Consider the following 13847-nt stretch of genomic DNA (forward strand, 5'->3'; position numbering starts at 1 on the left):
CTCACGGCCGGGACACAACCGCCTCACGGCTCCGCCGCCTTCCCGCTCCCGCCTCACGGCCGGGACACAACCGCCTCACGGCTCCGCCGCCTTCCCGCTCCCGCCGCTCCCGGAGCCCGCGCAGCGCAGCAGCCGAGCCCGCGAGGTAGCGTGGGCACGGACCCTGCCGCTTCCTGCCGCTTCCTGCCGCTTCCTGCCGCTTCCTGCCGCTTCCTGCCGCTTCCTGCCGCTTCCTGCCGCTTCCTGCCGCTTCCTGCCGCTTCCTGCCGCTTCCTGCCGCTTCCTGCCGCTTCCTGCCGCTTCCTGCCGCTTCCTGCCGCTTCCTGCCGCTTCCTGCCGCTTCCTGCCGCCTGGCATCGCCTCGCGACGGGGCCGGGCTGATAGACCGCACTGCTTTGAATTCTTCTTGTGGAGATGTTTGGGAGCTTTGGAGTTTTTTAGAGCTCACACAGTATTAGGAGATTAACAGAAGCACAAAATATCCTGATTTGGAAGGAACCCACAAGGACCATCAAGTCCAACTCTTAGCCCTGCACAGGATCATTTCCAAGAGTCACATCATGTTCCCGAGAGTATTGTTGAAATGCTTCTTGAACTCAGGCAGGCTTGGTGCTGTGACCACTTCTTCGCAGAGCCTGTTCCAGTACCCAGCCACCTTCTGGGGGAAAAGCCTTTTCCTGATATCCATCCTAAACAGCTGACACAGCTTCATGCTATTCCCTTGGGTCCTCTTACTGGTTATCAGAGAGAAGGGATTGGCACCTGCCTCTCTGCTTCCCCTCACAAGGAAGTTGCAATGAGATGAATGAGTTGCAATGAAGTTTCCCCTCCGTCTCCTCCAGGCTGAACAGACCAAGTGACCTCAGCGGGTCCTCATACGACTTCCCCTCAAGGCCCTTCACCATTTCCTTACCCTCCTTTGGACACTCTCTAACAACTTAATGTCTTATATTGCAGTTACAAAAACTGCACACAATATTCGAGGTGAAGCCACACCAGTGCAGAGCAGAGCAGGACAATTACCTCTCTCAACTGGCTGGTGATGCTTTTGCCTGATACCCCTCAGGATATGGTTGGCCCTTCTGGATGCTGGTCTCAGGCAGACCAGACTTGGCCTGGCCTCAGCTGGGCCACAGATTTCTCTCTGTAAAAGAGGCATTTCCTAATGCAATGAAGCCATGGCAGCTCTTGGAGCTTTGGTTCAGTACTTACAGGCCCACCTGCACAGGGTGCTGAAATCTGTGGCTCCCACCCCAGTATTCGTGCATGGTATGACCCTCTCAGGAAAATCCCAGCACTGTTGTGCTGCTGGGACGGTCTGTTGGCCACAACTGAGGAATCTTGCTCACCTCCTTTTACCAGCTGGCAATGGGCCTGATGCACCCCAAGACACAACTGGCCCTCCTGGCTGCCAGGGCACTGATGACTCATACTCAACTTGCCATCAACGAGGACCCCCAGGTCCCTTTCCACAGTTCTGTTCTCCAGCCTCTTGCTCCCCAGGCTATACACACAACCAGGGTTGCGCTATCCCAGGTGCAGAATCCAGCACTTGTCCTTGTTAAACTTCATATGGTTGATGATTGCCCAGTCTTCTCATTTGTCAAGGTCTCTCTACAGGGCCTCCCTGCCTTTGAGGGAGTCAACAGCTTATCCCAAATTACTATCATCAGCAAACTTGCTCAGTATCCCTTTGATTTCTGCATCCAAGTAATTTATGAAGATGTTGAAGAGCACAGGGCCTCAGATGGAGCCATGCAGAACCCCACTGGTGACTGGTGTCAGCCTGATGTCCCAGTTCCCTATTACTGTTTGTGCCCTACCCACAAGCCAGTTGCTTATCCATCACACAATGTGTTTATCCATCTGTGTGCTGGACATTTTGTCCAGAAGGATCCTGTGAGAGAAAGTATTGAAAGCTTTTCTAAAATCTAAAAACATTACATTAGCTGGCTTCCCTTGATCTATTAGGTGGATTACCTTGTCATAAAAGGGAATCAGGTTTGACAAGCAGGACTTTCCCTTCATGAACATGTGCTGGCTGTGACCAATGACTGCACTGTCCTTCAGGTGTTTTTCAATACCTCCTAGGATAATCTTCCCCAGTCACTGAAGTGAGACTGACAGGCCTGTAGTTTTCCAGGTCATCCTTCTTGCCCATCTTGAAAACTGGGACAATGTTTGCTAGCTTCCAGTCAGTTGGGACCTCTCCAGATTCCCAAGACTGTTCAAAAATCATTGAGAGAGGCCTTAAGGATGACTTCAGCCAGTTCTTGGAGTATTCTCTTATGAATCCCATGAGACCCTATAGACTTATAGGAATCCAGCTGGAGCAGCAAATTCCACACAAGTTTAGGGTCAACTGGGAGTTTGTAATTCTCACAGCATGGTCCTGCAGCTCAGGGCACTTCAACCTGTCATCTGTGTTGAAGACAGAGGCAAAGGAAGCATTAAACATCTCTGCCTTGTCTATGTCCCTGTTTGTGAGGTGACCATCCTCATCCTGTAGTGGCCCAATGTCATTTTGGTACCTTTTTTTTGCCATTAATGTATTTAAAAGAACTCTTTTTATTGTCTGCCACAGTACTGTTCAGCTTCAAATCCAATTTAGCTTTGGCTACATGAATTTTCTGCCTACAGCAATGAGTAGTATCTCTCTATTCCTCCTATCTTTCCTACTCTTGCTTCCATTGGGCGTACACCTTCTTTTTTACCTTACCTCCAAAAGAATATCCCTGCTCAGCCAAGCCAGCCTTCTGCCTTGTCTGCTTGACTTCTGACATTTTGGAATTGCCTGCTCCTGTGCCCTTAGGAGGTAATGTTTGAAAAGTGACCAGCACTGATGGACCCCAGCATCTGCAAAATCATTTTCACAGAAGTCTGTAGGACTTGTTTTTTTGAAGGTGAACGTGTATAGTGAGATTCACAGCGATTTGGAGAAGATGGAAGAATTGTCTTATGGTTAAAAGCTGCTCTGGATCTGTGGATTCTTTCACTATGCTATGCTGCATAGCTTCTGTGTGGTGAAGGAAATCCACTTTAGCTAAGTCAATGAAAAAATTAAAAGATAACAGTCTCTGCACATGCCTATTTTAGCTAAAGGTCTTTTGCATGATGGCATATTACATAAACTTAACTTTTCAGATGAATTTATTTTGTACTTGGGTGAAAATCCTGTATTTCAGGACTGATCTGAACCACTGTGTCTTTCACAGTTGGGCCCTGTAAAAGCATGAGTTCAGTTCACTGCATTGCTGAGCTTTGACCTTCGGGACAAAACCGGTTCCTCAAGTTGACTGACAAAAAGTAAAAACTTTTCAGCTACTAGTTTGGGAACTTAGACAACCCTTAAGGCCCATGCTGAACTTCTTTCAGTTAGTCCTCCTTTCTTCCTATTTTACTCTACATATTTTAAAAAGAGTAAATACATTTTTTCTTGTACAAAAGTCAAGATTTTATGGCATATCCACATCTGATTAAAGAGAAGCTCCTTTTCTGTGTTTTGAACGGAAAATACACCACAGATCATTAAATATGTAAAAAAAAATCAGTGGCTGCACCTTAAAAGACACAGGCTAAACTGGTGGGAATGATGACTCCTTTATCTTTCTTTGCAGACAGTGAAAATGATGACATAGCCTCTTCCCCTCACAGTAGTGTCTGAAGATTAATACCTTCTTAGGACATATTTGAGTGCTACATTAATGGTGAGTGCTCAAGAAAAAACTAGGAATAAACTGGTAATTTTCTTTCTAATGCAGTGTTTAATGAGTGAAGTATAAACAAGCTCCCGTATACTCAGTGACTGATGAGGTTTCGGCAAAACATACTGGTGATCACTGGTTATCACTGTCCGTTTTATGTATGGACAGTGGAAAAATAGTGCCAGACAATTCAACTAATGTCCATGTCAATGTCAATAACATAAGGAGGGCTGACTTCTTTCTTCATGCTGCCATATCCTACCTCTTTCCCTAGGTCTGATGTAGAAGTCACATTTACCCACCTCTCACAGTTGTCTCTGAAGACATACATAACAGAAATGGAAATCTGTTGATGAAAAACAGCTGAGAAATGAGCATTTGCTGTGCATTATTTGTTATGCTGTGTTCTTTAAAAATACCTGCAGACCGTAATAATTTCTGAAGTACACATTAAACCAACATGTACATGATTTGCCAGTGATTCTGTAAGTATTTGGTTAATCATCCTCGCACAGAAGACATCAAAACCCAAAGTATACTCTCTTTTCTGAATGATTAAGCTGAGCTTCCCATAACATTTCCCTAGCAGGTCATGACAGACTGCTAACAGCAAAGTGGATTCTGCTGTGAAAAAACAGAAAAAAACATGGGAAAAGGAGGAAGCAATGATCCCAAAGATGTGCAAAGAAAAGAAAAAGCCAAGATACAACTCAAAAGAAATATAGGTTATTTTGATGGGGTAAGTTTTATTATAGGATCAATTGTTGGGGCAGGTATCTTTGTGTCTCCTACAGGGGTGTTAAAGCATTCCTTACTCAACGTTGGCATCGCACTAATAATCTGGACTGCATCTGGGCTGGTTTCTCTGATGGGTTCCCTCTGCTATGCAGAACTGGGAACCTCTCTGCCCTTCTCTGGAGGAGAATATAGCCATATTAAAAGAGGCCTTGGATCCCTCCCCGCCTTTGTGTTTATCTGGACTTCAACATTTACCAAGCCAGCATCAAATGCTGCTCGAGCCTTGCTGTTTGCTGAATATGCTACCCAGCCCTTCTATGGCGTTTGCCCTCCACCAGAAGTGCTGAAAAAATGCTTGGCCTTGGCCGTTCTCTGGTCCCTGGGGATTCTGAATGGCTGCAGCGTCAAAATGGCTGCGTGGGTGCAGACAGTTTTCACTCTGCTGAAGATGATGGCCTTGTCTGTAATTGCTGTCGGTGGCATCGTTCTCCTCGTTGCAAGGCAAAAGGAGAGTCTGGCCAGATTTGAGGACTTGTTCAGCTCAGAGATTCCCAACGCTTCGCAGGTTGCTGAAGCCTTCTTCCAAGGACTGTACGCGTACGGAGGCTGGTGGTCCCTCAATTATATGGCAGGTATCTCACTCCTCTTCTTTAGATTTTGTTCTGTGGTTGTCATTCTTGTGTTCCTCAGCTTGTCTTGGTAGAACTTGTCTCTCCTTCAAGACCATAGGGTCTCGTGTTTTATGTGAATCCTATGTTTGTCTGGGCTGGTAGAAGAGGCAGTGTTCCTCTCTAGGGAAGTTTCTTGCTTTTTGTCCAGTCTCCAAAATCAAACTGACATTTCCAGTGGGGTATGAGAGAAATCAAAATAGTTGATTTAAAATGTCATGCATAAACAGAATTTTTCATACCCGAAAAATTTGCATTTTGTCTTTCTCAGTGTGTGTGCCAGTGTATTTTTAGGAAAGGGTTAGGCTATCCATGCCAAACTATGTGCACATAGATAATTTCTATTCAAATATCTGTACCTTCTCTGAGGTTATGCAGTTGTTTTGTACATCGACAAGTTAATTTTGACTTTTGTTAAAATATAGCAATTTCTTGGGATGTATTTTCTTGGGAAAATATAGTTTTGCACGGAAGGTGAAGAGAGATCTAAGGAAAGTGGTATAGATACTTCCACAGAATTTGTACTCAATTTTAAACACTCAAAACGTTTTTGAATATCTGTTTACTCACCCTGTTCTATATCTGATGACGTGGCAGTAAGAACTAGAGCAGTTTTTCATGAAACCTACAGAGATGATGTTTTTAATGTTAGTTATTCATGTCACATATTAAATTAATAGTGTTTTATGATATGATCAGATTTATGGAATTACGTTGGAAGCAAGTTGATATTGCTCTTATATCTTTAACCATTTGTACACATTAACCTCTATCGTGTAAAATTTTAAATAAACTGCATGTGTTAAATGCATAATGCAAAGTTCAGTGGTGAGAACAATGTGAAATTTGGTTAATGTTTAAAAAACTGACTGTTATAATTGCAATCCAGTTATTCCAACATTAAAAATGTGTTGCAATTAAAAAAAAAAAAAAAGGTGATATAAATCAGGAAAGTATAGTTTTGAAATCTTAAAAATTCCTTAAAGACAAGCACTTAGCTTTGTAACCCTGAGAAAATACAAGAGTACTGGTAAAATATTAATTTTTTTTTTGATCAGTTAGCAGTACTAATAAATATCATACACTGGGGAGCACAGCTGTTTGGACAGATGTAACCTATGCAGTAGTTCTGAATTGAACTGCGTTTCCTATTCTTTAACAATAACTTTATTTCTGTGAGCTTCAGCTAAAGCATCAGGTGCCAGCTGGACGGCAGGACTGTAATGAGCGAAGGAACAAATGAAAAGATAAATTTAAATTGGCAATTTTGGTGATTGTCCTCTTCTGGGCTCAAAATTACCAAGTGTATTTCTTACATCTGAAATAAATCCAAAATTCTCTGATAGTCAGTATTTGAATTCTGCTGTTGTGCCTCTTCAGTCCTGGCTCTGTGCCCTACAGCCAGTGCTGGGACAGGCTCAAGGCTGATGTTCTGGGCAGAAGACAGAAATCGTATTTGAAAGAGAAAAGAGATTTCAGTCTCCTAAGAAGAACTTAAGTGAGCTGCATATTTAGCTTTTCACTTCTTCCCTCTTGTGAGTTATTGGCTGGTAATACTCAGGAGATCTTATGTAAGTGCTGAGGGAAGTGGGAAGAGGAGAGGGAGTGAGGAGTAGAGTAAAAGAAGTGAAAAAGACCCTTTTTGATTGAGATAAGGATGAATTATTAGGCTTCTGGAAACCAGCTTCATCTTTTGTTTGGAATATCAGATGTTCAGGAATGTGTGCCAGTGCCTGAATTATTCACTGGCAAAATCTGCAATTTTTTCTTATTTGATAAGTGTAGTTCTAAGCTATCAGGCTTAGCACTAAACAGTTTTCCTCCACCAACTTTGCCCTGATAAAGGTAATAGTCATTGATATCCAGCTGGGAATAGCCCCCTTTTAAAGCTGCTCTGTTATTACTCTTCTGTCTATACTGTCAGTCTTTTCTTTTACTTTTTCTGTATTTCCTGATATAAGGGCAAAGGAAAAGGTTTTGAGTAGGAATAGGCAAATACTAAGTTTCAGCTCAGGACTCAGGAGGTGATGTCAGAATAAATAATCTGACTTTAGAGTCTCATGTTTAAGGTAGTGATTTACAAGTAAGGCTACTTGAAAATTTCTACCAAATCAATTTTCTAATGTAAGTCAAATATATGATTAATTAAATCAAAGAGAAATTATTAGTCCTTCTGTAATTTTTTTATCAGCTGTCCATCCAGCACTCCTTCCAAAATAGTTAACAAATGGCTAAATAAAAATAAGTTGTTTAAGAATCTTTGATAGTAACTTATTTGACAACAACTATAGGACTCACAAGCAGCGTAATTTAGCAGTCATGATCAGGGATTAGGGCAGGACTTTGGTATCAGTCTTGTCAAGCTCTGCACAGATGGACCACTGAAATACACTTGCTGAAGCTACACTGCTTGCTTTATTTGTCTTTTTAAATTGTATTTTTCAGAAGAGATGAAAAACCCCAGCAGAAATATCCCCTTAACTGTGATGACTGCTGTCCCTGCAGTAATTGTTTTTTATTTACTGGTGAACATCTCATATCTGACTGTCCTCACACCTAAGGAAATTGTCTCCTCAGGTATGGATTTAATATTTTTTTAATTAAAAAGGCATGGTTCATTATCATACCAATCTGAAGTCAATGTACTGGGTTACTTCTGCTCACCTAACTTCACAGACCAGAAGTTTGGATTCATTCTCTTTTAACAGAGAATTCTTTAATTTTACTGTGTGACACAAGTTCGACTGAATGCAGACAGATGTTATTAAATGTTGAAAATGTTGGTTTATATCTGCACTGGCCAGAAATGAAATCAGAAGTGTATTAAAACCTGGAAAATCGGCTGAAAGTTAGGTCCTGAGTATAGCGACAACCTTTGTTCTTCCTGTAGTTTTAATCCTCTCTCCTCTTTCTTTCCCTATCTCATGGTGTCTCAGGTTAGAGCCATTACTGTTTAGGAGGTGGACAAGTCTAACATGTTCAGTAATATAGAAAGGGCTATGGACACAAAAATATAGCCATTTTGGGTGTGTGTTTGTGGGTTATTCTTGATAAATATTGTGGTTCCTCAGAAGAGCCTATACAAATGCCCAGTGTATGTAAAGCATTTCTCAGATCCTGTACCAATAAACTGTCCATGAAAAGGTCCAAGGGGAGCTGTATTTCTCCTTGATTGTCCAAACAGCACCTTTTAAATCCCTCCGTAATAAGATTAAGCTGTCAGACCTTGCCTTCAGGTGTGACAAAAACCATACCTCATTTGGATGGATCAATTATTTTTTTTCTTGTGAAAACAGCTCACTAACATAAATGGAAGCAGTGTAGCTGTGACTCAGCAACCCTGTATTATCGTTCAGCCATTGTCAGGTTATCTGCTGGGAAAGATGGGCACGTTTGCAGATCCATCGTACAATGAAAGAAGAAGCAAATATCAGACCATCTGTGAACAGCAGCTGCCCAGCTGGCATAACCAGCTCCATACATACCAGGGGAGTTGTGTCTATCTATGTTCCTCATGGCATTTGGTTATAGACGCACTACATATTATTCCTCGCTACTATATGGGCTGTAGTTTCCAAGCAATATTAAATATCTCTTGTTCAGAAATAACCTTTCACACTTCCTCAGTTCTGCCCAAAGAAAAATCTCATTAACAGCACATTTGCCGACCCATCTCTGAATGTACCTGCACTGCTGTTGGCAGTTTCGCTGGAACAGCAGACTATGTCACCACCATGGGCATGCTGGGGCCTAAGGTGTTCATTTTCTTTCCGTGACTATGTGTGTGTGTTAGTGATGCACGGCTGTGAGATGCAGCTCTCTCCTGCTGGGCAGTCCATTACTGTGGTATTTGCCTCAGCAGGTTTGCCTGGCTTGCTCTGGTAGGCAGTGCTCCTTGCTGTCATTCTCCCAGGAAATCTTTAGCTCATGAATGAAATACCCTTAGGTTTAGATTACTATTTGACTACTGTAGCAGTGCTGGTAAATACAGATGTTTCTTGCATTTTAAGTTTTATTTCTGTTGAATCTGTCAGTGATTCAGAACATGGTACCTGTACTACACTAATACTTTGCTTTCTTGCAGTTGCTGTGGCAGTCACTTGGGCTGATCGAGTTATCCCCTCTGTTGCCTGGATCATTCCTCTCTCTGTTGCTGTCTCAATATTTGGTGCCCTCAACAGCAGCATGTTCACACTAGGGCGATTAAGCTATGCTGGAAGTCAGTCAGGACATTTACCTGTTTTAATATCCATGCTTAATGTCCACTCCTGTACTCCAGCACCAGCCATGATTTTTTCAACCACAATTGCATCTATTTTTATCATCCCCTCTGACCTTATTATGTTAACAAATTACTTTGGATTTTCTGCCTGGCTTATGATTGGACTGACTTGTGCAAGCCTGATTGTACTTCGATACCGGGAACCTCATCTACATCGACCATACAAAGTAAATGGACCTAAATTGCAAAATACTTTTTACAGATTTATTTGAGTAGCATGTAAACGTTTCAGAACAAGGGCAAGTCAAATGTGGATAGTTACAAAAATACAAATAATAATCTCAGTGCTTAGAGCCTTTTTCAAAAACCTTGCTTCAAGATAGAAGGAAGTGAAACAAACAGATGGTCTGTGCCCCAGAAAACTTGTACTTGAAAACAGGAGATGGTTATATGCAGAGTGGGGGAGATGTGCATCAGATGTGTACCAGTGTGGAGCAGCAACAAGAACAGTGTAGGACCCTGGCTGACTATTCACGGTTAATTAAACCTTGACCTACTCTCATCTTTCCTGACACAACCACAGACATTATGAATAGGTTGAATTTCCTCATAATCTAGAAATGGGAAAGCTGGGTTAGAAGTGGATACTCCTTGTGAAGGCTTCTTTTAGGCACCCAGCACTGAGTGTCTTTTAGGAACCCGTAATATCATATGTCAACAAATGAATTTCAGGTACTGCCTATCTCTACCCCTTGATGATAGAAGGAGCTTAAACAAATATTTTAGAAAGGATGCCTATCTTGTAGGCAATTTGATGTCAGATGACATCATCCTGGGAGAGTTTACAGCAGTGTGAGAAATAGTACTATACTGTGGCAAAGAATGAGTTGTTACTCTTATGAATGAGATGTAAAATCACGGTTGGTCTGTTTATTTCCTAAACCATTCTTTTTCTTTTTCTTGCAGGTGTTTCTGCCAGTTCCATTTGTGATGGTGGCAATGTCTTTCTTTCTAGTTTTAGCTCCCATAGTCTGGTCTCCCAACACGCAATATGTTTACGCTTTCCTGTTTATGCTGGGAAGTCTTATTGTTTATCTGCCTTTTATACATTTTAAATTGCGTTTTGCATTTCTTGATAAAATTACTTACCACTTGCAGCTCCTGTTAGAAGTCTGTCCTGCAGATGGATCTGCAGAGGGCAAATGTGAATAACAGGCAAATGCTTAATCCTGGCACAATTAAGAGCCAACACAGGATTTTGTTTAACTGAGAGTGTAAACAGTACAAGTTAGAAGTTAGGTGTGATATACAGGTGCTCATGCACGTATAGATACATACATACATAGATGAATATGCATACATTGCATTCATATATGCAAACATGCAGGTATATGTATATGCATGCACATATATATGTATGGACATTAGCATAGTAAGTTAATATGTATATATCTGTGTATGTCTGTTTATATACATAATAGGTGCAAAGGATCTCTCTTAAACTTGTAAAATCTGTAAAATGCTCTCTCTTGCTCCTTGAAAACACACTTAAAAGTTGCACGTAGTCTTGCAGTACTAGAAATAAGACTCCATTGTAGCATACGTAATTATCAATATTATAACACAATAAATGAGTAAATACATAGTTAACAGCATCGTATAAATATACTTTTGGACTCTGAACTAAATTGTCTGGATTATTCTTAGTTTGAAGTAGCTTGTTTATTAGAACTTGTGGTTTTAAAGCCTTTATACTTCTGTTCATCTGCTTCTTTTTTTTTTTGATTTTATTTTTAATAAAAACCTTTGAAGAACATCATAAAATTGACTGAGACCTTTTTTATCCCAAGAAAACAGCACATGGTGCATCTTAGCTATTTTAGAACAACACATAAAAATTCAAGGTGAAATCTAGCAAAGCATCAAGTAAGGCAGTAAGAATTATTTATCCTCTTCATGACAGCAATAAAACTAAAGATATGTGTATTACTTTACTAAATTGTTTACATCTTAGCATTAACATTACTTTATTCCTTGCTTTCTTTTTAGTATGATTGAGAAGAGCTTTTTTAGGCTTCCTCTCCTCCATTTTTATTATGTTTATGAAAGCAAGATAAATTAATTATTTTTTGATTTGATAATTGGGCCATATTAACTTCACTGAACATTTAAAATTAAAAGTAAATAAAAGTACAGAGGAAACAACACCTACTTAGGTAATTAATCTATTAATATATGTTACTATTTTATAATTACAGTAGAATTACATTTGTAGAGTGTTTTTTCAAATCTGTCAATGAAAGCTCAGCGACACAACCAGTAGATGGCCCCAGACTGACATCTCTCTAACACTCTGATGCTCTGGTCTGCTGGATGATGTATTGGTGTAACAGTTTTATAACACAGTAGAATGAAAAAATTCTTGCTGGAATATTCGATTCCCTGATATATCAAAATTTTAGAGGTCAGAATGATTGATAAAGCCTTTATTCATAGCTACCCAGAGTACAGGGCACCCATCAGTAAAGCTGGGAACCGACCAAAGGTTTAAGATGATTTGACTTTGCACTGGAATGAGCCTCCAGATGAAAAAAAGTACATGAAAAAAGTGGCTTTTCTTTCAGGTGATGATGTACACAGAATGAAATTTATACCTTTTAAAGTGTTGTGGGAAGAAAAGGCCATACAAGTGAGAGAGTAGTGAATACAGCTGAGCTGGAGACTGGATCCTGCTGCTGAAAGCAAGGCAGGAATCAATGTTTAATTTCACTCAATAGTGCTATTGGAAAAACATTTCTCTTGCTATTTAAATTTAAAAAATCATGAAACTCATTGAAATTTTATAGGAGCAATATTTTAAGAACTGAACTGTAAAAGGAAGGAAGGATTTTACTGTGACCAAAGCACCCATCAGTAATTTGTAAATGCAGGCATGGCAATGCCACAGATTTTCAAATGAGCTTGATCACGTAATTTATTTAAACCCATATTTTAATATGTAAATAAAAACTGGAAGTCATAAGGAGAAAAAAGTGTATGTGACAACAATATTGTGTTGTAGACCAGATGGTTAGGAAAAGCAAGCATGAGGAGGAAGTTGCTCAATTGGATATCTTATTTCTATGTAATTCTTGTCAGTATATCTACACTTTAATTCCGTAAGGAGTTAGGTACCTACTGATCACCTATGTCAGGGTATGTTTGGGTAATTGGAGCATGTATCTGTTAATGATACAAACTTTGAATGTAGACATTTAGCAGTTTCAAGAAATTAGGGAACTCAAAAGTGCCATTGAAATGTAATATGAAATAAATTGCATCTACATATCTTTCTGTAAGGTGAACTAGATAGTTTTTATTTTAACAAAAATCTAGGAAATGGCACATAAACAGGCACGTATATGGTTATTGCCAAAGGATAAGTAAAAATGAGAAAATTTAGAACAGGCCAGAATTAAAAATGTCCTTGAAAGCTTAAGCCCCTCTCTGAAGGCACCTTTTGATGGCCCTCGTTATCAGATCATAAACTATTCTTTTATATACCCTTACATCATTTATTGGATAGAATGAGTGGTGACCAGGTAATTCACTATTAGTGTCCTGCCATTTAAATATGTGACCTTGCACCTTGTTTATGGTCTTGTTTATCACTCCCTGCTCATATGCTGCTCTTGACAAACATTGTTAACTTCTTACAGACTTTTCTATGGTGTTCTTCATGGCAGCACCTGAGCATCTCACAAAACTACTAATTTGTCTTTTCCCTCATGAGCTGAGACAGTAGTATCATGTTGGCTTGCCAAAAGTGAGTTAAGCTGATGTGTAGGTTGCACATTATGCACATAAATGCACAAGTGCATTTTATGATGTTCCCTGAAATCCTTCAATTCATGTCTGTCATGGGTTCTCCCGCAAAATTCTGTTTCATCCTAAACCTTCCTCTTCTACAGCAAATAAAGGAATTGGCTAGCTCAGATTTAACATCTTCTTCAACACAAACTATTGCCTTATTCCCAGATCGGAGTGCTCTTATTAAATGACCCAGTGTTAGGAAAGGGACTTACACAGCTGAGCTGAATTAGCATTATAAAAACAATCTCAGATATGGTATTGCTGATCTCCTGAATATGAGTCGCTGATGTTCTCTTAATGCAGCCTTTCTTTTGCCTGAGTGTTTTAGAATGCTAAATCACAAAGAAGAAAATACAGTATTAAATCTATAAAGATTTCTTATTGTTGCTGGATCATTCCATATTTCCAAGCAGCAAGCATAAAGGAACAGAATCCAAATTTATAACTTGCATTAGCTACTCTGGCCAAGAGCAATTCAATATTTTAGCGTTATAGCTTCTTTCAGTGACACTAGTTGGTCTCCCTTTCTTTCCTACTTGAATATGTCTCAGAAAATGCTACTGTTTTGTTATTAGACTATTACATGCTTCAGAAGTTCAACGTTACAACAAATAAAGATAGAATATGTATATATTTGATAAATAGAAATAGAGTGTGGATAAA

The 13847-nt window shown here is 40.1% G+C and overlaps 1 protein-coding gene across 1 annotated transcript; it reads left to right on the forward strand.

The window, feature by feature from the left end:
- The first annotated feature begins 4350 nt into the window (after positions 1–4350).
- SLC7A13 (solute carrier family 7 member 13) lies at positions 4351–11005 on the forward strand. Its single transcript, XM_050332965.1, has 4 exons — positions 4351–5074; positions 7556–7687; positions 9195–9559; positions 10299–11005. Exons 1-4 carry the CDS (start codon positions 4351–4353, stop codon positions 10542–10544), a joined length of 1467 nt encoding a protein of 488 aa, XP_050188922.1. The 3' UTR covers positions 10545–11005.
- The last annotated feature ends 2842 nt before the right edge of the window (positions 11006–13847 follow it).

Source organism: Myiozetetes cayanensis, unplaced genomic scaffold (assembly GCF_022539395.1).
Source record: "Myiozetetes cayanensis isolate MyiCay16 unplaced genomic scaffold, myiCay2020 scf1, whole genome shotgun sequence".
Taxonomy (NCBI): domain Eukaryota; kingdom Metazoa; phylum Chordata; class Aves; order Passeriformes; family Tyrannidae; genus Myiozetetes; species Myiozetetes cayanensis.